Source organism: Mirounga leonina, unplaced genomic scaffold (assembly GCF_011800145.1).
Source record: "Mirounga leonina isolate KUSES-001 unplaced genomic scaffold, KU_Mleo_1.0 Mir_172, whole genome shotgun sequence".
Lineage (NCBI taxonomy): Eukaryota > Metazoa > Chordata > Mammalia > Carnivora > Phocidae > Mirounga > Mirounga leonina.
Window position 1 is genome coordinate 14,283,217 of NW_023270442.1, and position 25,615 is coordinate 14,308,831.

Below are 25,615 nucleotides of genomic sequence, written 5' to 3' on the forward strand. Positions count from 1 at the left end.
CGGGGGTGTGCCCGCGCGGGAGCGCGGCCGCGGGAGGGTGTGCCTCGCACGCGGCCGGCCGGCGGGGCGGGCGGGGGGCGGGGCGGCCGCGGGAGTCTCTGGAAGGTCCGCGGGAGGACACGCGCGAGCGCCCGGCCCCGCGCCTGCCGTAGCGAAGCTGCCTCGTCGCCGGCCCCGCCGCCGCCGCCGCCGCCGCCCGCTCCGCCTCCACACTAGCGCCCGCCGGCCGCCCCGGAGCCGTCCGCGCTCAATAAAACGTTCTCCACAGCGTGTTTGTGCAGTTTTCTGGACCACGGGCGTTTATAACCGATCTCACGTTAAAAAAAATCTTTGACTTCTCTTTTTCTGACTTCAGCGACAATCCTGCTCCGGGTGCCCTTAGCCCAGTTTCATTCATCCAAGTTGTGGCCTTTTTTGCGCCTTCCGGAAGAAACTTGTCTCTCCCCCGCTTTTGATTGATCTTGAGGTAGGGGATTTCAGGTTTGGAGGGATGCTAAGCGAACCTGCAGCCCGTTCGTTGCAAGTGATGGTGGCCGAGGACAGGGCCCCGCGGCCCGGAGGCAGCTCTTCGTCCTCTGTTCTGGGTCAGGTACTCCACAAGCCTTCGCCGAAATCCCCATTCTTCCCGTGAATTCGGTAACGTAGAGTGTGGTGTGTGCTTCCCCTCCCCTCCCTCCCCCGCCCAGGTATGATAAAAAAAATAAATAACTCCACCATGTCTGAACTTTGCAAAGCAGAACTTTCTGCGGCGCTAGAATCACGGTTTGGGTCAATTTGGAGGAGTAGCTATTCAGTGAAGTTTGGTTGAACTTAAATTTAAGCCTGGGATCCCGGACCTGCCTCTACAGAAAAACTGGCGAGCACGGAGCCTTAGGAAAGGGCTAGAGTCACCACACACTACAAAGTGGGAGAGGACACTAGTGTCTCTTGATAAGCTCTAGAGAGGCTGGTCAGGCGTGCCATTGTGTCCCCAAGCTTGTTCTCCCAGAATTTGGGAGAAGATAAGATTGTACTGTTTAGCCTCTGGAGTATTCCCCCTTTCTGGCTCTTCTCCCTCCACTCTGAGATATTACTGCTTAGGGAGAATAGGAACAAGGAAAAACCAGAAGCACATTATTAAAAAGGAAACCTTTTTAATTCTGTAGAAATTGGTTAAGCCCTCCCTTTAACCTGTGCTTTTTAGGCAATACCATAGAGCCTGGGAAATGTGGTTATTGAAATTTATTTTACCTTGTTTTAGGGATGAAACGGGTAGCATTAGTCAGAGTATAGGCATAGTATTTGTTTATTCCATAAACCTTTGAGATGAAGAGTTCACACTCTTTGTTTTTAGCCTAGCTGCCAAGTACATTGGTTAGTTAACAGGGCTCTAGGCAGATTAGTTTAAGTGTATTTGCTTTATCATGTTACTTGTATTTCTTTGTATCCTGTTTTTTTGTATGCCTCTGTATGTGGCGGAAACATTTTTTACTTTAGTTCAGGTAAGACACACATAGTGCAGTTTGGTGCAAATGATAATTCAATGCTTTCCTTGGAATCCCTGCGGGGAGGGGGCAACCCATTAGCAGATAATCAAGGTGAACTCCTCCTTGGAGAAGGAGGCCTCCTTGGGTACAGATAAGACATTGTAACAATGGTGAAGTTGTGTGGAAGAGTTCTTGACCTGAATAAAGTCAGATTAAACAACAGCAAAAACTTATCTCTCTTTTATTTTTTTGTTCATAAAACTAGTTTTGGAGTAGGTTGTAACTGTCTAACAAACAGACTTTCTGGTTTTGAACAGTTTTGCTTTCAACTTAGGAAAATTGGATTCTAAAATAGGATCAATACTTGGGGGAAAAATGAATGAAAAAGTTCACATTAGGTTTATGTGATTGCAGAATCCCACTTGTGAGCTCCTACACCTTTGGCAGGCTTGGGGAACCCCAGTTCTAGTCTGTAGCAGTTTGTTTCGTCTGCAGGAGGCGTGTAGTGACGCCTCAATTCTGAGTGGCATGTTTTTCATATTTTTAGATCATAAAGTGTACACCCCTTTAAAGGGATGGTTTAACCCCCAACCAATCACTGATGTGTCTTGGAATTGAGGAAATGGGCTTATGTTGACAACTCTTAGAGCAGACATGGAAGTTGGAACTGATGGGAGTTTTTCCAGCATTTTTGGTTTGGATTCCCAGAGGTGTCTTCCTTTGTGCTTCTTTTTCGTAGTGGCTCTAGAAGCCTGAAGAGCATTCCTGGTCTCTTTGGAGTGTGTTACTCCCTTCTCCCAATTTTATTTCCTTTGACCCCTAGCTGGGCTCCTTAAAAAGGAGCATGCAAGAATTTTTAAATTGAAGATGCAGAAACTGTATTGAGGCTATCAGCATGTCTTATCTGGAGACCCCTTGTGCTTTGTAGCACAGTCACCTGTGGGGGTTCCTGTTGAAAGGTTTCAGGGTGTAGTATACAGAGTGAGTCTTTCTTGAACTGTACAATTTTGTGTTGATTAGTCACTTGAATTTCCAGTGCTATGTTTTTCTCAGTTTGCAACTGGGAATTAAATGAGTCTGCTTTTGTCGCATTTCCAAGTTTATGCATTTCTGAATGTAGTTACCAGTCCTCCCAAGAAGAAATTTATTTGCAGGTGCCATTTAGCTGCAGTTTTGTTTTAGTGTGTGTATTTCAAAAAGTTGTCTCATTTTTGTTTCTCCTCAACTTTTAATTTAGTATGAAAAGTAGGTAAAAGTGTGGCTAAATTCTGAAATTGGACATGGTAAAGTAATGGATGTTGTGAAACTAGGCCTTCAGAGGTGATGACTAAAGCCATTTGAAAAGGTTGTTGCTTAGACCAGTCTTAGACCATATTTATAGAAGGGTCTCCAGAATAAAAAGATTTGAGTCGTGTTACACCTATGTCAGATAATATCAGAGGAGTTTTTTAACAACTGAAAAAGAAACTAAAGTGCCTGTGAGGAGAGTTCTCTGTTTACCTCCACCTTGTCCCCTTGCAGTGGGAACATTCAAGTAGAAGAGGGGTCATGCATTGGTGGTTAAGGTCTGACACTGATTTCTGAGGACCCTTCTCTGGAGAGTCTGAGGAAGTGGCTGATGTCCCTTCATTTCACCTTGAAATTAGATTTTAAAGATTGGTACTTAATTTCAGTTAGGCAGAAGACAGAACTGCCAATACACGAATGATAAAGCCACATACTGTGTAGAGAAGCCTAGGAAAAGCTGTGTAAACTGTATAAAATTTTTACTCTTAGGATGGGTTCAGGAAGAGGAATTTTGAGGTGAAAAAAAGATCTATGCAGAACATTTATATTCTGTGGTTACTTAGTTTAGGAACTTTTTAAGTTTAGGAACATTTTAATTACCATGTCTTAGTATGTTTGCCCAGAGTTGGCATATTTAGAGTTGTGAAAGCTCTGGGCAAATATTTTTTCCTGAAGTTTCTCAGTTGCTACTCAGGAATTTTTACATGAGGAATTAAAGATTAATGGTTTAAGTAATAACTAGCTTAATTGCTAAATGAATACATATGTGTTTGATAAAATAGCCTTTATATATTTTCTTGTATATTACATTTTCCTAAGAGGAATAAAAGAGCTGATAGGTACTTTGGAAATCTTGAGTTCTTTTTCATTAAAAGAGTTCACCAGTTACTTTATGTTTAATATTCCTTATTTTAAATTTCATTGAAAAAGAATATGTTTTAAATTTCAAAATCACTCATTGAAATAGTTCTTTGTAGGTAAAGAGTTTTATGTTGTAATCTGAGTTTAATTTATAACCTGGGTTTTGTAAGTTTAGAAATAGAAGTGTAGTGATATTCCAGTTCTTGAAATGTAGAAAGCCGTAGGTTTTCTGACTGTGCAGTGAAGAGTCTTGTATTTTTCTTTACTCAAGCCCTTTTGATTAGGAAGAACTGGCAGAAGTTTTGTATTTGTTCTAGAGTTGTATCCAAGGTAGGATCTTCTGAAAGTAATGCCTACAAAATGTTTACACTTTAGATAACTTTTGGAGATGTAGATAAACTCAAGTATGGGACTAGCCAAACCTAGGTCATTGTAGCTTCGCTTGTTGGCAACATTTGATAACAAGGAAATAGTGACATTTTTGCTCTCAGATGGTAGCAGAGTAAAGTCCAAAAGGAAATCTCTTTGTTCTAGCTGTCAGATGGCTAAGTTAGTGTTTTTCTTCTCATGGGCCCTCCTTGAACAGCTTAGCTTGTATCTTTAATAATCACCCTTTGTGTTTTGTCTGCTTGAAACCAGACAACTTAAAATAGTTACCCAGTAATGAAAGACGTGAGCCTTGTGGGCAATGTTATACTCTCATTTGGTATTACAGTTTTCTTGGGTTACAGCTCATTGCCGCAGCAAGTGATTGAAGAAGGAGTCCTGTTCCTGCCCCTGAGCTACAGCTAAGGTACAAGGAGTGGCTTGGGGGTAAGGAGTCCTTCCTCACCAGACATGGTTTGTATTAAGACTGCTTGTCAGAAGTTGACATTCTGCACTGATTTTTTCCCCTTAATTGTTATTCATGACTCATACATTCATTACTGATGTTTATAGGTTTTTTTTTTTTAAATCTAGGAATTTATATGCAGACTGCTATTGAATCTTCTCACCTTTAGATTACAAAATCACTTTAAAGAAAACTAAGAGCTTGAAAGCAGTGAGGGACAAACTCTAAGGTAATAATTTTCGTCCAGTGCTTTTGCTGTATTTGTAGTACAAGTGTAATTTTTCTGTTAAAGATAAAGAATACCTCTTTTTAGTGGAAGGCAGTATTTTTAACCAACAGGGATTATTGTCAACACATGTAGTTACCTCTTAGCGGAATCAAATTTAAGGAATTAGTCAAATTTAAGAAAATCATTCAAGTTTAATGAGCACCTGGTAAGTTATTAATATATTTAAAGGAAAAACTGCCCTCAAGTTTGGAAAAGGACAGTTAATCCATTTCTCATCTTTGTTGTTGTGTTACAGCAGGAGTTGGCAAATGGTGGCTCACAGGCCAATTTAAACCTGCCACCTGTACTTTATGGCTTTTGAGCTAAGAAAGGATTTTACATTTTTAAGTAGTAGGAGGAAAAAATCAAAAGGATAATTTATGACATGAAAACTCTATGAGATTCAAGTTTCAGAGTCCATAAATGTAGGTGTATTGGAACATAACTCTGTTCATTTGTTTATATTTGTTCTCTTGTCCGTTACAGAAGAAATTTGACCCTTGATTTAGAATATACAGACACATAATTTCGTAGGTTCAGTATTTCTCTAAGCTTCTTATGGTGCTGTTTTCTCACATTTCTGCTTTGATTCCTTCCTTGTATTATTATACCTTTCACCTTCATGTGGATGATTTGCCTTTTTTTTGTGTTTTTTGTTTTTGTTTTTGTTTTTGTTTTTTGGTAACAAGCTAAGAACTCTGGCATTTTGTTCTCTCCTGGGTGCTGGTTATAGCCTCCTGGATATTCCCTTGGCACTGCAAACTCAATATGGTTCAAACTTGAGTTGCCTACCCTAAAACTTGTCTAACTTTACTCTGTTTATGACTTCTCTGTCTTCTGTCACCTGTGGCTGAACAAATTCCACTCCTTATATTCCTGTTATCCCAATCCCATGTAGTCTTCTCTGCTCTGGTTGAACCACTAATATTTCTAGCTTGATTCTTACAGTTTCTTAGCTGGTCTAACGCTCTGCCAAGGGGAGGATAGTTAATGCCTGTAGTGAAGCTGCTTCTTGGAATGCAGAAATAGCTGTTCTTGAGATACTTTAAGACCATTAAATGGAGATTTCAACTGAGATTCATTTTTAGCAAGGAAATAATACAAAGCATTGTATAGTGGTGACTTTCTGATTACTTTTTTACCTTTCTGTAATAGTTGATCCTGTCAACACTGTTGCCACATTCCAGCACACCTCTCGTTTTCACAAAGCCATTCAGAGTGAAGTTTGGCATCTAAGGCCACCTCTGATGGGACCCCAATTTTTTTTTTTTTTAACTTCATCTCTCAATTTCTTTCGTTCTCCTTTCCATATATCGAGTAAGCAACCTGTTGCAGATCCCCATAAATACCATTGCCTTTCATTTTCTTTGGTGCCTGTGTTATACTGCTTTTCTTGGAATGCCCTTCCTCTCCATATTACCCATGGTCTACGTGAAAACTTGCCTAAAGTCCATTTTATCTCGTTTAGTACATTAAAAAAAATATTGAGCACCTACACTGTTAGGAGTACAGACTGTAACCTGTAACCTTTCCTTTGGATTTGCATGGTGTTTTCCTGTGTCTTATCACATGGATCACTTTCGTATTGTAGTTAATTGGTGAATGTTTATCTCCTTTGCTAGATTACAAATTCTTGAGGGCCTGTTTGATTTCTGTCCTCTGCTCTGCATTGCACATGTCCATGTTCACTTAGCTACCTTATGAGGATTTCTGCTTTCATCTCTGAAACGTTATGGGTGATAGCGTGCTGACCTCTTGTGTTAGTAAGTTGTTTTCAAGTCCGTGCACTTGGCTTGCATTGGGCGGGGGTGTATGCTTACCAGAAGTTGTCCTGGTTTCCAAGACTATTTCATGGCAGGTAATCTTGTTTTTATAATAATAATAATAATAATTTAAATATCATGTAAACTGATGAAATGAGTGCAAAACTTTTTTTCCCTGAAAACCAAGTTGGATTCTTTGGAAAGACTTGATAAAGGTGAGTTACTAAAATAATGGCTGTAGAATTAGATGGCTGCAATATCTAAAAGTTTGGGAGGAAGAAGAGCATTAGTCCCAAAGGATTCTGTATGTAGACTGCTTTACAAGGATTTTTTTAAAGCTTTCCACTTTAATGAAACTGAAAATGGAAAATTGTAGATGATGCATTTATAGGTGTGGTTTAGATCAAGCAGAAGGAACTTCAATCAGCAAGGAGCTCCTCATCATCGGTCCCATTCTCCAAGTGCTTTCACCCCATATTAAGATTGGCAAATGAATGTACATTTATGTGTTAAACTTAAATAAAATGTTTAAGGTACGTATGTATGATATTTCGATTTCCTACTTTAGCTTTAATTCATTTTTTTACCTATTTTTGGATATGATTGTTTTGGTTATGAAAGCTTCTGCTTCAGTAAGTGCTCTGATTTTTGTTTTCTAAATGAATAGAAGAATGTAAGATCCTCAATGAAGATACTGGTTGTGTATTGTCGGAATAAACAAAAGAACTGACACTGGGAAACTAGAAAGAGCTAGAGACAGATCGACCTGGTTTTGGTTCCTGGCACCTACCTCCTAGGGATCTTAACCTTTCTGGATCTTCATTTCCTCGCTGTAAAATGGGAGTGATCCCTAAATTGGAGAGTCTGAAGATAAAGTGGTAACATGACCTTGGACGTTATAGGTGTTCAGTATGTCACCAAAGTAGCTTTGTAATATCAGGCAAGTTATCCAACGTCTATTGCCTAGTTTTCCATTATTACCACCTTAATGATGAAGAGACTCCAAAAGGTAAATTTTTTTATATGTAAGTTGTTTTATCAGAATCTGAGCCTTAGTCAAACCTGGAGTATAGTAGTTGCTCAATAAGTATTTGAAGTCGTAAACATGAGTCATACTACATAATAGCTTGTGTGCTAATTAAGCAAGGGCAAGTTTTTGCATCTAGAGAGATGTAGAGTGTGTATACGAGGGTTCCCATGGACTCCACCAGCTTAGAACGACCTCTTTGTTAGGCTGATGTCTATCATTTAGTAACAACTGCTGGCCTTTGCCAGGCGCTGTGAACTGGGACTCCTCATCAAGAACTAAACTATTTGCATCTGGTCTTTGTGTTTATCTCTCCCATCCAACTTTATTATAACTAGTACTTTAAGTAAGACTTAATGTATGTTTTAGGTGAGAAGTTGGGAAAAGTGAAGAATAGGGAAAATCTAAAGAGAATTATTTAAGATAGGCTGTTAATTATTAAGGTGATTTGAGGCAAGTGTAGGGGGAAACTTAGTATTTTAATTTATTTAATAAATGTTTGATTTCTAATGGGCAGAGTTAAAGCTGTAAGGATGACCTCTTTTCAGTAAGAAAAACAGGTGTAGCAGATAGATGGTAGCCTAATCGATTTCTGCCACTACATACATCAATACATTTTCAGTTAGCATTCTACTTTTCATTTTTTATGCAGCAGTGGATTATAAAACTACATATTTTATTTTAATTGGTGATTTAAGAATTTGTTCCGTTCCTGTTGGTAATAGATTTTATTTTTATAAAGAATTAAAACAGTATTATTTTACAGCACATGTTGCTGGAGTGTATATATTTCAGTAATATGCTTAATTTTTTTTAGTAATTGTTTTGTAAGCCAGAAAGACTTGTGATCTAACAAGTCCAAGATAAGACCTTCTACAAGAGATGATGTTTACTTAACTGTCAGTCTTCTAAATCCAACTTTATTTCAGGCTTAATGTGTGACTTGGTACCTGATTATTTTATTTTACCTGAAGTTGCATAATGGGCTTGGGGATTGTATAGGGTATTGGGCCCCACTTGGAGCAGACTTAAGAAATGTGTGTGTGTGAGTGTATAAAGGAAGAAACAAGAGTGTGACCAAGAGGAATAGTAATGCTGGTAACTGAAGTCCTTTTCATTCTGTTTGGGAGATGGCAATGTGAATTGTAAATGTATTCATGAGTTAATAAAAGCTATTTAGCAAAGTTGCCTGAGAAATAGCCAGGATGTGTGTTAATTCTTTTAACTATTGTGTTTTAAAACTGGGTAAGTATGAAGGGTTGTCCTCAGTTTAGATTATACTTTGTCATAGTTTGGAGTGTTTTAATTCATGACTGTGAGGGGATGGGTGGGTCCGTGGCGAGATGGAAGAGCTGCGGGGTGGAAAGCGCACGTGTGATGGTGGTGCTGGTGCTTACCTACCCAGTCTGTTGCCTGGGAGGGTGGGCCTGGTTCACCAGCTCGTCCTTTTCTCTCCTGTTCGTAGCCAGAAATCCAGATTTCTTAGGACATCCAATTTTTAAGATGTTGGCAACTAACTCAAAATTACTTAAGCATCATGGACCAAATGAAATAAATCTGTGGGTCAGATATGCTACCACCTTATAATTTCTGACTTAGATAATTGGCTTTAGACATTTTTTAAAGATGTCCATGATTGCTTTTGGACCTCTTTAGCATTTAGGTGTCAGAAATTCCTGCTTACATGTTGATAAAACCCATTTTGTTAATATGTCATTGGTTTACAATAGGACTGATGTTAGTAAATGGCAAACATATTCTATTCTTAAAAGTAATACTAGTTTCTAGTTTTGGACTATTGAATTATGTATGTCCATATAGGCTAAAGTGTATGTACAGACTTCAGAGTAGCACAAGGGCTAAAGTATGACGTAATATAAACTGTCAGAAATTGGTATTCATAGTCCACTTTTTTTTTTTTTTAATGTCTGGATGAGTGCTAATTTTAAAGCCCGTATGAGTGCAATTTGGTTTATACTCATTGTACTAACCTCTTAGGGGCTTGAAATACTGTTCTGAGCAGACTGCTTGTCTAGAAAATGAAATTTTTTGAAGTTCACATTAGCTTATATGACCCATGATCCTTGGAACATAGTATTACCATGAAAAAAATGTAGTTGCTCTTCTAGTCAGAGTATAGAACAAGGGAGGGATAGAATATTTTTATTTTTGACTAGGCTTCATGTTTCCATAGAGTGGAAGCCAAGCAAGCTATTGCCTTGATTGACTTTCCTTTTTTGTCTTTCTCACTTCCCCATCCTCACTTCATATACATAACAGCAAATTGCAAATGAAAAAAAATCTCAGGTTCAGTTTGTTCTTTCCAGCCTTTCAAGTCCAGGGTATAATTGATTGTGCACCGCCCCCCACCCCCACCCCTAAGCATTTTTACTGTGATTGTGGCACCCTAGTTAAGGGAATCCCTACCCACTTTGGGAACACTTCAGGACTGGCTGGTGTGGGTGAAACCTTAAAAATGGAATTGCAAGTGAAAGTTTGGACTTAACCAAACCTTTAAACCTCAACCCGGAGCCCTCCGTGCTCGTAAACTGGCATTTGCTTGCTTCTGCCCCAGAATCAAGAAATGCTGGTATTGTCTTTGTTTAGTTTTTATAACGTTCTTGTTGACAACTACCCTTACTGTTAAAATGCTTGAATTTTGTCCGTTGAAGAAACCCAAGTGCAGCTATCATAGCCAGATTGCTGTAGATGTAGTCCAGTATGGGAAAATTCTCACTGGGGTGATCAAGACCTTAGCTGCACTTGGATTTCAGGTACTGGGAAGGTCCTTGTGTGGGAACCCGTGTGCAGTGTTTGCTTCGGTTAGATGGGTAAGTTATGAATATAAAACATTCAGTTCTGGGTTTGATTCAGATACAAGGTGAGTTTCTGTTGCTGAATGAAAAGCTAAATTTGAGGGTAGGGTCTTTGCCAGGCATATGTTACATACAGAAAGATGTACTTAAGTGTTCTTTTAAAAAATTTGGTTGACCCTCTTAAGTAAATATATGACCCAGTAGTATGTTGTTTTGATTTTCGTTCTTTTGCTGGCATACAACTTGCCTTCTCTTTTGTTAGCAATTCTATGAGAAAGCAATTGTGTGAGGCATACTATTTTGAAAACCTGAAATACCAGGTTTCCACCAGGGATGATCTTGAGTCTGTAGAAGCACTGCTGGTCTCGGGAAGGCCGTTCTCATGTGTGGACCGAGGGCCAGGAGCTTTTGCAAATTCATTTTAAGAAGGTTGAGGTGAAGAAAGAGTCCTAACAAAATTTTCTTTATTCAATATTTTATCTGATTCGGATGAAATAATGGGAACCTGTAACGTCGGGATCTTCCTATCTTCTAACATTCACGGAAAGCGGTCGTGATCCTGTTTCTCTGGATTTTTAGACCAGTCTATTTGTCCTGTCGTTGAAATGCAAGAGGAAAATCTAGCTGCATTCATAATCTGTAACATCATACCTCAGTTTTATGTTTACTTTTTACGTTCAGTTCAGGCCATAATTTCTGCCAGTCCTTCCAAATACAGAGCAGGTTATCGTATTGTCTTACTTTTTACTTCTTGAAAATCTTATATTCCCTAAATCTTGAGGATAATTAGAAAGTTTAAAAATTTTCCAAAATATATCTGCTTGAGGAAACATCCCACTTTTAGGATCTCTATTTATGACTTGGCCTTCTGGGAGAATTAAAATCTGGTCTACAAGAAGGCTTGTGTTTACATTTTCTGGCCCCAGTCACATGGAAAAACAAGAAACATTTTGGCATCTGTTCTTCTAGGAATGATTTTTCCAGGAACATAAGACTGGAACCAAGTAGGATAAGTACAGAAAACATGAAGGTGAACCACAGAGTTGACATGATTGCATGTTCTACCTCTAAACCTTATGTTTTATACTTCCAACCTTAGTGGGTAGTTTAAGCAAGGTGTGTGTGTGTATGTATTTTCCCTTTGAATACTCAGCCATCTTAAGGGTTAGGTAGTGTGATCTCCATTTTACGAGTGAAAAAACTGAAGCAGAAAGGTGTTCAGGGTCCCACAGCTCAGTAAAAGGCTGGGCCAGCATTCCAGGGGCAGTCTCAACCTAGAAGCTCTACTTTTCATCACTATATCTGTGAAAAGAGTGTACAACATAGTGGTGTAGTAGAGTTAAAGTCCCTTTAGATTGAGGGAAGTATTTCACATCTATTTTGAGTGCCTACAGAGTACCAGCATTACCATGTTAGGGGAAAGTATAGTGCTAAACTGTAAGACAAAGTTCTAGCTTTCCTGGAGCGTACATTCTAGTAAAGGAGACAGACTAGCAAATGCTAGAGAAAGCATGATGAGAGACCAATGTGGCAAATTTCATTTCTGTTAGAGTGCTCAGGCGAGGCCGAGACTTAAGTGAGGGACTTAAGTGAGGCCATTGCCATTGACCTGGGCAGAAGAGCAGGAACAAGCGCAGAGATCTTGGGAATTATGTTAGCTTGCATTCAGTTCAGCAGGCTTTTGTTTGTTTTATAGGTCATCTTCAAGCCTTCCCTGAAAGAACTGACAGGCATAACAATTGTTTAATGCTTCATTTTTTTCCCACAGGGCTTTTTTATTTAGTAATCTAGTTGTTGCCTTGAGATACTCGTTTTTCCCATTTTGTAGAAGTGAGAGTTAAGATGCAGACTTGGGCACACATTAAAGGAAATAGTTTAATGAATCTCCATAGTGTGCCCATCACCCACCTTCAACAACCGATCAGCATTTACCAATCTTGCTTCATCTACACTCCCACCACTGCCCTTGGTTTTTTTCTTGGAGTATTTTTTATTTTCTTTAGAAAAGTTATAAGACCAGTTCAGTTAACACTTGCATACTTTTCACCTAGATCACTGAATGTTAGAATTTGCCATATTTGTTCTTTTTTTTTTTTTTGATCTGCACTGTTTGAGAGATGCAGACATCTTGACATGCCTTTTTTAGGAATAAGGGCAGTTTTCTTCCTAACCACAACATAACCATTCCCCAATTCTGACATTGATACACACTGTTATAAAATGTTCATTACATACATGTTCAAATTTATCCTGTTATTCCATTAATATTCTTGAGCTTTTTGATCCAGAATTCAGTCAAGGATCATGCATTGAGTTGTTTAGTCTCCTTGATCTAGAACAATTCTCTGGGCTTTGTCATTAATGACAGTAGCACTTTGAAGAGTCCCGGCCCACTGGTCTGCAGAAACCCTCAATTTGGATTTTCTAGTTGATTTTCTCATGATTAGAGATAGGTTAAACATTGTTGACATAATTATTAAATAGGGATGTCCGTGTATCCCATCAGGAGGCATGTCCGTTTGTTTCACTATTGATGTTAAGCAGTCATTTGGTTTAGGTGATACCCACTGGGTTGCTCCATTGTAAACTGCCTTTTTTCCTTTTGTTATCAGTGATTTATAGAGTGACAAAGTTGAGACTGAGTATTCTTCAGTCTTCTACTGGCTTTAGCATCTGTTGATGATTCTGAATTAGTTAACATCTCCATGGTCAAATCTCTAAAGTGTCTTAAATGTTTCTCCCCAGTTGGTTTGCTTGAATCTGAATCTAGACAAGATCCACGGGCTACATTTACTTGATGGCCCCTTGAGTCTTTACGGTAGTTGATTCCCCACCCTTTCTTCCTTTCTGAATTTGGTTGATCATTTCCTGGTGTTCTGTGTGTTCATCTAATCCAGGTATTTTCTGTAAACTGGCAGGTAAAAATGTGCATAGTTTTCAGATTTTGTTTTGCAAGAGCATATAAATATTCTGGGTGTAGTGTCACATCAGGTTGCACATCTGTCTGCCTTTTAGAGAAGATTCATTCTTGGTGGGTGCAGATAGCGTCAGCCTCATCCATGCATTTTAAAGTTCCCCATCAACCTTTCACCTAAGGATTCTAGCATCCATTGTAATCATTGCCTAGGATCTGTATATGATCTCACGATGAGAGATAGGGTTAAACTTTGTTGATTCATTAGGGGCTGCAAAGGGTGATTTTCTAATCACATTATTCCTTCTTTATCAATGAGATGTTTTTCTGACTTGTGTTTATTTCTGCTTTTTTATGTGTATCTTCCTGGGGAATGTTGTCAAAAGAATACATTCTTCACCTTCACAGAGGATGTTTCTGGAATTCTTTTTTTTTTTTTTAATATATATATATATTTTTTAAGATTTTTTATTTATTTGAGAGAGAGAATGAGATAGAGAGCATGAGAGGGGGGAGGGTCAGAGAGGCAGACTCCCTGCTGAGAAGGCAGCCCGACGTGGGACTCAATCCCAGGACTCCAGGATCATGACCTGAGCTGAAGGCAGTTGCTTAACCAACTGAGCCACCCAGGCACCCCTGTTTCTGGAATTCTTTTTTTTTTTTTTTTTTTTTTAAAGATTTTATTTATTTATTTGAGAGAGAGAGAATGAGAGAGACAGAGAGCACATGAGAGGGGGGAGGGTCAGAGGGAGGAGCAGACTCCCTGCAGAGCAGGGAGCCCGATGCGGGGACTGGATCCTGGCACTCCAGGATCATGACCTGAGCCGAAGGCAGTCGCTTAACCAACTGAGCCACCCAGCGCCCTGTTTCTGGAATTCTTAGTGATCATCTAGTATGTCCTCAGTTTTCTCATCTATAAATGGGATAATTATCATGCCTGCCTCTTGGAGTTTTTGTGAAAATTAGATGAGCTGGTACATGTAGTGTAGAAGTGGTGCCCGGCACTAGTGTTGATATATGGTGGTTCTTAAAGTAACTCGCTCAGGTTTGTGGAAACATTTAGTGCTTCAAGGGTAATGGAGAGGTGGAGGGAGAGAGTCTTCATAAGCTCAGATCAGCAAGGGGCTGGGCTTGTGTAGAGTAGGCTGAAGGAACGTGCTGCTTGCCCACACTGACCTGCCTTTTGTACGGAAACAACCATAATACAAGAAGCGCTGGGGTATCATTGCACACGGTGAGGTGGATGTTGATAATTGCAGGGGTAATAATATCTAGAGCACACTCTGAAATGGAGTTAGTACAATGAAGTAAGTAGACCACTCTTATGGTGGGTGGGTCTGATGAGATAGTGGCTCTGGATAAATTTTTACTGTAATGGCCCATTGAGATTTTTATCTGAACAAAGGGCTTCTTGCCTGGTTTGATTTGCCTTGTCATTCCACACACACCGCCTCCAAACTGTTTACGGTAGCAGATCACTTTGGTAGGGAAGGAAATTCTGTACTTCCTTTTGGCCTTTTACTCTGCCATCACTTAATTGCTTAAAAAAAAAAAACCCTGCTCTTGAGGATTGTGTAGGATATTGAAAGCTTAACACACTCGGTTGGGTACTTCATCATTAATATTTTATTTAACATTTGCCTACACTGTGTGCCAGACTGTTCTAGACACAGATCACATCATTGAACAGCACAGACAAGAATCTCTGCCCTTATGGAGGTTAGATTCTGGTAGTGAGGAAACAAACCTAAGTAAGTTCTATAGTATGTTAGAAGGTATTGAGTGCTATGGGAAAAAAATAAAGCAGAATGGGGCTCCTGGCTGGCTCAGTTGATAGAGCATCCAACTTGATCTCGGGGTCTTGAGTTCAAGCCCCATGTTGGGTGTAGAGATTACTTTTTAAAATAAAGTAAATAAAAAAAAAATAAAGCAGGATGAAGGGCTGAGATGCTTAGGGGAGTTCCTTTTGAACAAAAATGTAAATGAGAGGAGAGCAAGTTTTGTGAAAATCTGGGAGTGCTGAGTGTATCTTGCATAGGGAACAGCAAATGTCAAGGCCCAGAGGTGTGTTTGGTGCGTTGTGAATTGTGAATAAAAGGGTGACTGCTTGCTGTGTTGATTAATGCCCTGCAGTAGGCCAAGAGCCAAAGCTTGCAGACAGGTTAAGAGGTGAGGGCAGTGGTTAACTAGATGAGATGGGATGGTGATTTGGACCTGAGGTCTAGAGGTTGAAATGACAAGTGGTCCGATTCTAGATATATATATATAGATAGATATATATATATTTTTAAGATTTTATTTATTTGATAGAGAGACACAGCGAGAGAGGGAACACAAGCAGGGGGAGTGGGAGAGGGAGAAGCAGGCTTCCTGCAGAGCAGGGAACCCGATGTGGGACGCGATCCCAGGATCCTGGGATCATGACCTGAGCCGAAGGCACACGCTTAACGACTGAGCCACCGAGGCACCCCAGATTCTAGATATATTTTTTGAGGTAGATCCAGCAGATGCTAGGACTTGAGCAATAGTGGGGACGGAGTTGCCTTTCCTTGAGATGGGAATACTGAGAGTGAGACAGGTTTAAGGGATATGAGCCAAGTTATTCACATTCCCAAGCAATGGTAGGTGGTTAGAAACACTTAATAAGAACCGTGGTCCATAGATTTTACTATGAGCTGATTCTTTTAACCTAATGTGTTAAGGATGGAGGAGTTAGCAAGTGAAGGAAGATTGACTTGGGTAGATTCATATAGCCCATGGTAACAAAGTCAGGTGTAGAAGGCACTAGATTTAATTTTTTTATTCTCTGGTGAAAGAGCTGATTAACATGGCAGAGAATGAAGGCACAAGCCTTGGGTTTGGATGGTGAGAACCAGGATAAGCCCTGGTCTTAGAGCTGACTCATCAAGGTTTTTCGGCTCTATTTGTTTACTTATCTAAGAAGCCTGTGCCTGGGACTTCTTTTGTTTTGATTTCTTGAGTTTCTCTTTCCATATATGCATTTACGTATGATCACACATAAATACTTCAGTTGAATTTTGTCCTATGTACTGTTGTAGTCTATTTTGTAAGCATTTGTTATATATACATCTCAGGTATTTTTTCTACAAGAACAGATTTTTTTTTTTTTAAAGATTTTATTTATTTATTTGAGAGAGAGAGAATGAGAGAGAGCACGAGAGGGAAGAGGGCAGAGGGAGAAGCAGACCCCCTGCTGAGCAGGGAGCCTGATGCGGGACTCGATCCCGGGACTCCAGGATCATGACCTGAGCCGAAGTCAGTCGCTTAACCAACTGAGCCACCCAGGCGCCCAAGAACAGATTTTTAAACATGGATGATACGGAATGATCTTTTATTAATTGATATTGTTTATTTTTCTTTTCTATTCGTTCCTATCACTGAAGGTAGTATTGCCTAGCGATTACAAGGGCAGAAGCCATTTAGACCCATAGATGTGAGTGCAGATCCTGATGTAAATACAAATAACTGTCCTGGGGCAAGTTATACTACTTCCTTGGTTTCTGTTTTCTCATCTATAGGATGATCATAGTAATTGTACTTAGCCTGTGATTGCTGTGAGCAGTACAGTAAGGCACACAGCACTCTAGGTACAGGGTCTATAAGGTGTTAGGACTTAGGTCAGTAAGTGTCAGTTGTTTTTTTTTTCTTTTTAATCTCCATCATTTAACTCACTTATCTTTGACAACCAACCTCCTAAAAGCAAACATAGGCACTGCTGCTGTCTCTGCTCATATTTTCATTTCTCTCAAAAATGTTACTGGAGTTGGTTCCATATACATGATCTGGTATAATCCACATAAAAGTTGAAACCAGTGATAGTTTGAAAGTTGTCCCCATACCCAAAAGATTTTCATTCTCTGAGACTTTAAAAAAATAAAAAACAAAAAACCACAGAACATTGTGAGCCAGACTTGTGTATTGATAGAAGCAGGTTAAAATGAGTGGATCTCGAGGGATGTGTGTATGTGGATGAAATGATAAATCTGGTAGTTTATGATTTTTCTTAGGTGAATACAATTTTATTTGAAGAAATAGTTTACTTACATGGGAAACCATCCTCCTAAACCCCTTCTCTCCCCAATACTTTGCTAAAAGTAGAGCTGATCTGGTTGGTAGAGGGTTGCTGGAGGGAGGCTCAAATCCCTGCCGACTCTGCCTTGCCTCCCACCCCTGTGATGATACACTGGGACTAGAAATCCGCAGAATATGGTTTAAATGCCATTTGAGTTCAATCAGGGTTTCATGCATTTCTTACATACTTGTAGAAATTTGAATACCTGAGGTTGTAGGTATAATAGAAATGTTTTGCCAAAAAAATTTAAGGGCAAACTCCTTTTTTTTTTTTGAAGATTTTATTTATTTATTTGAGAGAGAGAGAGATAGCAAGATCAGGAACACAAGCAGGGGGAGTGGGAGAGGGAGAAGCAGGCTTCCTGCCGAGCAGGGAGCCCGACGTGGGGCTCTATCCCAGGACCCTGGGATCATGACCTGAGCCGAAGGCAGACACTTAGCAACTGAGTCACCCAGGCGCCCTTAAGGGCAAACTCCTTACATGTTTTAGGACTGTTGTATCATGATTACATACAGTGTTACTTTAGCTCCACTTGTAATTTAAAACTGGCTGGAATTCATAGGAGTTGTATTAGAAACCCTCATTTTGCTTTTAAGTGTCACTGATAAACTGCTACCAATATCCATTTCTACATTTTTAAAGTAACAATGGGTTGAGGAAGGTCTTATACATACATATACTTTGTACCATGCACCATTAATCTACTCTGCTAGTGGAATTTGCTTTACTGAACCTTAAATCAAGATGACAAAAGTGAAAATGTGTATGAAAGTCCATAAGTAGAATTTTGTATAAATTTGGATTTTTTTTTGGATCTTACTTGAAGTGACGTCAATAGGAGCTAATTGTTCATGAGATGGTTGAGAGCCTCTTTAAAATATTTGTGAGGGAACTGAATATTTAATATTTTATCTATAAATAACTTTTGTAAGGAGCCTCATATGTCTGGCATATAGTTGACAGTTTAATTTGAAAGAAGCTGATATCGTAACTTTTAGTCCATACAAGTTGTAGAAGGTAAAGCAACATTTGCTGAGTACCTGCTCATTGCACTGGGCAATCTTATGTGTTTTCTGTATGTCAATTATTCCTTACTAAGCCATTAGTAGCCAGATGATGATTTCATTTTACAGATGAGACAGTTGAGGCTCATAGATGGTTACTTGCTTAGATCCTGCATTTAGGAAGTAACAGCTTGGGCTCCAGCCCTTCAAAGCTTGTCAGCTTTCTTGATCATGCCACCCATACATGTAAGTTTTCAAAGGTGTCCATGTGTTCCATAATTCTTAAGTTATTAGCTGGTACGGTGAACATTTTTCATTGGATCGGAATAGAAGCAAGACCTGGCAAGCCTACTACCACTGACAGTGCTGGGCTGGCCTGTTCAGATTGTCCTTCGAGTGTGTGGTTTTTAAAGTGACTCTAAAGCTAAAAAGATTGTTGTTTGGTCACTTTTCATGTCACTTTTCTACCCTTTGTTAGCCCCCTTGCCTCATTGATTTTGTTACGACTTGGAGCCCTGATGGCTTTAGGAATTGTTTTTCTTGTTCTTGGTTGGGTTTTTATGACGGTGACTCTCTTTCTAGAGTGACTATATGCCCTGGATTTTAAAGATTGTCCCAGAATAATTTCCTAGTTTGGAAGATAAATTATATGGTCACCCTAGATAATAGAAAAGAGATGTTGGATTTGGTTATTATAACTAATTATATTTTGATTATATTACCTAAAGGGGGGGATTAATAGCTGATTCAATTTGGTGTTACCTATTTTCCTCTTTCTAGTTCAAACACAGCAAATACTTGGGTATACTTCTCTATTTGGATTAATTCTTCAGTTATAATTTAATTCATCCAGGTACATGAAACAGTACCAAAATTGTATTCTAATTTTGTGCAAAACTCAACAACACTTTCTGAGAAGGAAGCTCTCTCCTTTGGGGGGAGGGGCAGGGGCTTCTGTTCTGTTTCACAGTGAATGCCCTTGTGTTTTGAGATTTGGCAAAATTTATTATACTGCCCATCACCACTAGGGGACCACTTTATACATTCCACAAATAATACTCTTATTATAGAAATACTGTTTTCTTAAAAATGTACTACCAAGGAACCAACCCGTATATTTTATTATTCCTGTACCTATTTTATTACTTGTCTCATATTTCTTCCTTAACAGGATTTACCTGACTTGTGTAACAGCTTAGTCCTAGTAATATAAAAACATAAATTCAAAAGTTTCATTTTAGCTGATGAAAAAATTTTTCCATGTATATTTTTTCTGAAAATGAATTCTAGTTAGTGTTCATTGTATTTTTGTTCTAGAAATACTTATTTAAAGGAAAGAGAAAAAATATGCAGAACTTATATTGTATATTTTATTTGGAACCATTTTTAGGAATGCATAATTTATCTCCTAACAGAATAAAGTTCAAGGCTGTGACAATCTGTTGATGACTAGAATGTGAAATTTAGCTGCATTGTATTATAGTATATCTTTCCATAAACTAAATTGACCTATTTTTGGTTTTGTTTGTTTTTCCTTTTCCAGTCTTTACCAGGTGCTGGTCTCTGGATGTTTTTTGTTTAAATGGGAAAAATCTTAAACCTGCCCACAGACTGGTATGGTATCCAGTGAGATGGGGACTGTCAGCAGTGGTTTCCGAATGGTCTCGGGAAGCATAGGCAGATAGAATTGAGAAAAGTCAGCCTTGAGCTGGTGTCTGGCCGCTCCCTGCTACCTCTCTTGTGGGCACAGTGTCTTTTTCTCTAGCTTACCTGCTGTTCCAGAAAAGTTAGGGGTTAGACCAGTCTGAACTTCATTCACCAGGGAACAGAATATGGCTCAGAGATTTGACTTGTATAGATCATATTTGACAAGAAGAACAATGTTACTGATGTTAGCAGTGCTTACCAGTGATTGAAGAAGAAGGTGCTTGTTCTGTTTCTGAGCACTTGGTTCTCTGAAAAACAAGCTGCTGGTAGCATACCTTCCCCACCTCCCCTCCCAGCAGAAACACCGGGGCTTTTGTTTGTCCCTTCTTGGGGGAACCACATGGCTGGTCAGCTGTCCTGGAGAAGAGCAGCACCTGAAAGGGCGGTTCTGCCTGGGGAGTTAGGCTTTTCTGTGTAAGTTGAAAGAAGTGGCTTCGATCATGAGTGGCAGGGAGCTTTGTCCAAGGCAGGATTTCACAACTACCTGCAGCTATTTTCTTTGTAATTAAGGACCTACGGCTTATACTGAAACGTTAAAGGCACCTTTTAGGTAGTTAGTGTTTATTAATCATCTGATATTTTATTAAAAATTTAGGTGATCCTTCTGGATAATGTCCAAGTGTTTCTGTAGGAAGTTTTTGGGGTGGGAAAAGCGGTCACAGAAATATGACCAGCTTTCAAGATTTGGCAAGTCTGAAGTGATACAAATCCCAACTGTTAGTGTATTTGATGCTTTTGTGTGTGGGAGTTTTATTCATGTCAGTCATTATTGACACTGCCTCTTAGGAAGGATAGTAATCCATTTTCTTAGTATAATTATTATAGTGCTGTATGCTTAAAAAAGGCATAAAGATGGGTTTAAGACATTTACAACTAGGCAGCCTTATGAATTAGACCTAATAACCTAATTCAGTAGAATGTTTATCTTTAGCCATTATTTCCAGCTCCTTTCCTGGTCAGTGAGAGGTGTGTTTTTAAAAGTTTTTTTAATACTGTGGTCTATTTTGAACAGTTTTGGAAAGCAGTGGCTTTAGTATCATTTATAGGTCTTTTTTTAAAGGAAAATCGTAGAGTATCAAAAAGCATCTACTTAATTGAGTATAGAAAAACACTTCACTTTGAGGTTGGTTTATCATAAAAGGAAAACACATTAGAAGTCGATGTGTGGCAGGCATAGGATGAATAACAAAATGTTCTTCAAATTGATTTCTTAGCTACAATTATAATTAACTTTGTAGATGTAGAATTTGTCTCTTTTTCAGGAGAAAACCATCAGATTCATAAACTTTATTTTAGATGGATTTAAATGTCTGTTTTGCAGAGTGATTTTTTTTCCCCCTTAATCCAGGACTGAAAAATGTCTGACTGACTTAATTGAAGATAACTTGTTATCTAATGGTTGATAAATGTTTGTTTCATTGAGGTTTGGAAGAGCTAATACATTATTTTTCAGTCTTTCAGAAATTTTGTTCTCCTCTTCCCTACTCTCCTTGCTTTCTGTACCCTTCAATAAGAAAGCATAATTAAAAGGAAAACTACTCAACAAGATCAAACTTTGTGTCACTGTGCCTTTATCCTCTCAGAGATTCTCTTAGAAGAATGAAGGTGAAAGGAAGGGAAGGAAATTACCTTTTTGAACATTTTTCAAAAATCTTCTGATGTCTTCTAGCTAGGAGAAATAATAAAATGTTAGGGTTTTATAAGTTGTATGTTCCTAGTTTTTTGTGTTTTTTTTTTTTGTCTGGAATGTCTTGTTTCCCTCTAGGGCAGGAGTCATTTCACAATTTCTATGTTACTGTATAACTACCACATACACATTTGTAGTAGGAATTTAGGAAAATTTTACAATAATAAATTTGCATAGACTAAGTGATACTTGATTTTGTGTTTGGGGAGTAGATGATAACACTGAGTTGAGTCTACCTGCCTATTCCATACAGTACCCTAACTGGTGATAGAGTGCATTATTCAGGATTCATAGCATTTGAAGATTCATTCTGGTGCCCTTATGAATAATTAGTGTTTTTTCCCCACCCTTTTCCCTTAAGGTGCTTTAAGATCTTGGTGTCTGTTCCAATCTGAGACGACCACAGCAAGACAAAAAAAGGGCAATGTCATGGTAGGCAGTTCTTAGTTGCTAGAGAAGTTAGGTCACTTAGTTATGAGGTCAATGAATTTTTGTTCTTAGTTCAAAATGATAAATATTCTCATGACTTTTAAGTACCTGATGTGCTAGTTTAGATTGCTCTTTCCTGTGGAACTGAAGTATATTAAAAAATTTTTTTCTTTTTATAAAGAATGTCTTATTGCGCCGTTTTTGCTAGACTGAAAGTTTCCTCATCACTTGGTGAGACCCTCCTCTAATTCAATCTTTGTCTTTTGTCTTTGCTGCCTTGCAGGGTTGGTACAGTAGGCTTCACTAACTTAGCTGCAACTCAGAATTTCTCCTCCAGCACCTGAGTAAATGCTGATGGTCTTGTGGAGAGTGGATTAAGAGTACGAGCTAAGTTCTCAATCCCAATTAAGAAGCGGAGGAAAATTTAAACTGTCTCCTTCAAAGTTTATCACAACCACCACCATCAAGACAGCAAACCAAAGGACAAAGACTTTGACCTGCTGTGTTGCTCTGTGTAGTCCAGTTCACGTATGGTTTACAGACTTGTCTGGGGTTACTAATGAGTAAATAAAAAGTCGGACACTTCTGTCATTGGACACTTTTATTCACAAAGTTACCAAAATGAGGGCTGTACTGGAGACAGCAGACATTGCCATAGTGGCCCTGTATTTTATCCTGGTCATGTGCATTGGTTTTTTTGCCATGTGGAAATCTAATAGAAGCACCGTGAGTGGATACTTCCTGGCGGGGCGCTCTATGACCTGGGTAGCAATTGGTGCCTCTCTGTTTGTGAGCAATATTGGGAGTGAGCACTTCATTGGGCTGGCAGGATCTGGAGCTGCAAGTGGATTTGCAGTGGGCGCATGGGAATTCAATGCCTTACTGCTTTTGCAACTTCTGGGATGGGTTTTCATCCCTATTTACATCCGGTCAGGGGTATACACCATGCCTGAATACTTGTCCAAGCGATTTGGTGGCCATAGGATTCAGGTCTATTTCGCAGCCTTGTCTCTGATTCTCTATATCTTCACCAAGCTCTCAGTGGATCTGTATTCAGGTGCCCTCTTTATCCAGGAGTCTTTGGGTTGGAACCTCTATGTGTCTGTCATCCTGCTCATTGGCATGACTGCTTTGCTGACTGTCACCGGAGGCCTTGTTGCAGTGATCTACACAGACACTCTCCAGGCTCTGCTTATGATCGTTGGGGCACTCACACTTATGATTATTAGCATGATGGAGATTGGAGGGTTTGAGGAAGTTAAGAGAAGGTACATGTTGGCCTCACCCAATGTTACTTCCATCTTGTTGACATACAACCTTTCCAACACAAATTCTTGTCATGTCCACCCTAAGAAAGATGCACTGAAAATGTTGCGGAATCCAACAGATGAAGATGTTCCTTGGCCTGGATTCGTTCTTGGGCAGACCCCAGCTTCAGTATGGTACTGGTGTGCTGACCAAGTCATCGTGCAGAGAGTCTTAGCAGCTAAAAACATTGCTCATGCCAAAGGCTCTACTCTTATGGCTGGCTTCTTGAAGCTTCTGCCAATGTTTATCATAGTTGTCCCAGGAATGATTTCCAGAATACTGTTTGCTGATGATATAGCTTGCATCAACCCAGAACACTGCATGCAAGTATGTGGAAGCAGAGCTGGGTGCTCTAATATTGCTTACCCACGCCTGGTGATGAAGCTGGTTCCCGTGGGCCTCCGTGGCTTAATGATGGCAGTGATGATTGCAGCTCTGATGAGCGACTTGGACTCTATCTTTAACAGTGCCAGTACCATATTCACCCTCGATGTGTACAAACTCATCCGCAGGAGCGCAAGCTCCAGGGAACTAATGATTGTGGGGAGGATATTTGTGGCTTTTATGGTGGTGATCAGCATTGCATGGGTGCCAATCATCGTGGAGATGCAAGGAGGCCAGATGTACCTTTACATTCAGGAGGTAGCAGATTACCTGACGCCCCCAGTTGCGGCCCTGTTCCTTCTGGCAATTTTCTGGAAGCGCTGCAATGAGCAAGGGGCTTTCTATGGTGGGATGGCTGGCTTTGTTCTTGGAGCAGTCCGTTTGACACTGGCCTTTGCATACCGTGCTCCAGAATGTGACCAACCTGATAACAGGCCAGGCTTCATCAAAGACATCCATTACATGTATGTGGCCACAGCATTGTTTTGGGTCACAGGACTCATTACTGTAATTGTTAGCCTTCTCACACCACCTCCCACAAAGGAACAGATCCGTACCACTACCTTTTGGTCTAAGAAGAGCCTGGTGGTGAAGGAAAGCTGCTCCCCAAAAGATGAACCGTACAAAATGCAAGAGAAGAGCATTCTGAGGTGCAGTGAGAACAGTGAGGCCATCAACCACATCATTCCCAATGGGAAATCTGAAGATAGTATCAAGGGCCTTCAGCCGGAAGATGTTAATCTCTTGGTGACCTGCAGAGAAGAGGGCAATCCGGTGGCTTCGTTAGGGCATTCAGAGGCAGAAACACCAGTAGACGCTTATTCCAATGGGCAAGCAGCTCTTATGGGTGAGAAAGAGAGAAAGAAGGAAACAGAAGATGGAGGCCGGTACTGGAAGTTCATAGACTGGTTCTGTGGCTTTAAAAGTAAGAGCCTCAGCAAGAGGAGTCTCAGAGACCTGATGGAGGAGGAGGCCGTTTGTTTACAAATGTTGGAAGAGCCTCCACAAGTTAAACTAATATTAAATATCGGACTTTTTGCTGTGTGTTCACTTGGAATTTTCATGTTTGTTTATTTCTCCTTATGAACTTTTTAAGGATATGATGAGACACTAACTTAAGAAAATACTGGTCTTTGGAAAAAAAACAAAAACAAAACTTATGTAACTGTTGCATCTCTCAGGCATTGTTTACGCTATAGGTTTTAGCCAAATTTTACTTAGCAGAAAATCATCTATTTGCAAGACTTTATTTTCCCAGAGATGGATGAAAGTAAATTTTCAACCTAAATGAAGTAAACTTGTTTAACAGACTGAATTGTGCAAATGTGGTTTAAAATTTTCCATACCAAAGTAAGGAGAGACCAATTATTCTCATAGAACATGTAGAGCAGAATATATGCTAAGATTATTACAAATAAGGTATATTGTGTGCACTGCCAAATCTTGGTAGGCCTTCTTATCCTGAAGTAGAGGACTTGCTCATTTCAGAGTTTTTCCTCTGTCTCTGTAATCCCTACTACCATTTAAAACTGAATTCGTGGACATGTATAATCAGTTGTGTACTGAAAACCTAACTGATGTGCTTGTGGGGTCCTTGTATCAGGACAGGTTAGTTTGTTTGCCAGGTTCATTTTGCTAGTATGAGCCTGTGGATTCTGATTGCCAAAAGAAAGGAAGAAGAATGTTTACCTGTAGCTGTTCTTGTACCACCAACATACGGAATGTTGGTAAAACGTTTGTTTCAGTTCCTTTTTTTTTTTTTTTTCCTA

At 39.5% G+C, this 25,615-nt stretch overlaps 2 protein-coding genes across 4 annotated transcripts in view; both read left to right on the forward strand.

The window, feature by feature from the left end:
- Window positions 1–25,506, forward strand: part of SLC5A3 (solute carrier family 5 member 3) — a 26,606-nt gene extending 1,100 nt beyond the window's left edge. For 2 of the 3 annotated variants that reach the window (XM_035017647.1, XM_035017645.1), the window contains exon 2: window positions 22,438–25,506. In XM_035017647.1, coding sequence (XP_034873538.1) covers window positions 22,776–24,932 — 2,157 coding nt within the window. In that variant the 5' untranslated portion in view covers window positions 22,438–22,775 and the 3' untranslated portion in view covers window positions 24,933–25,506. Of the gene's footprint in view, window positions 1–186; window positions 4,676–22,437 lie in introns of those variants that run through there. The other variant, XM_035017646.1, reaches the window with a different exon arrangement.
- The window catches only part of MRPS6 (mitochondrial ribosomal protein S6), a 66,854-nt gene that overhangs the window by 712 nt on the left and 40,527 nt on the right, over window positions 1–25,615 (forward strand). The window lies entirely within an intron of this gene.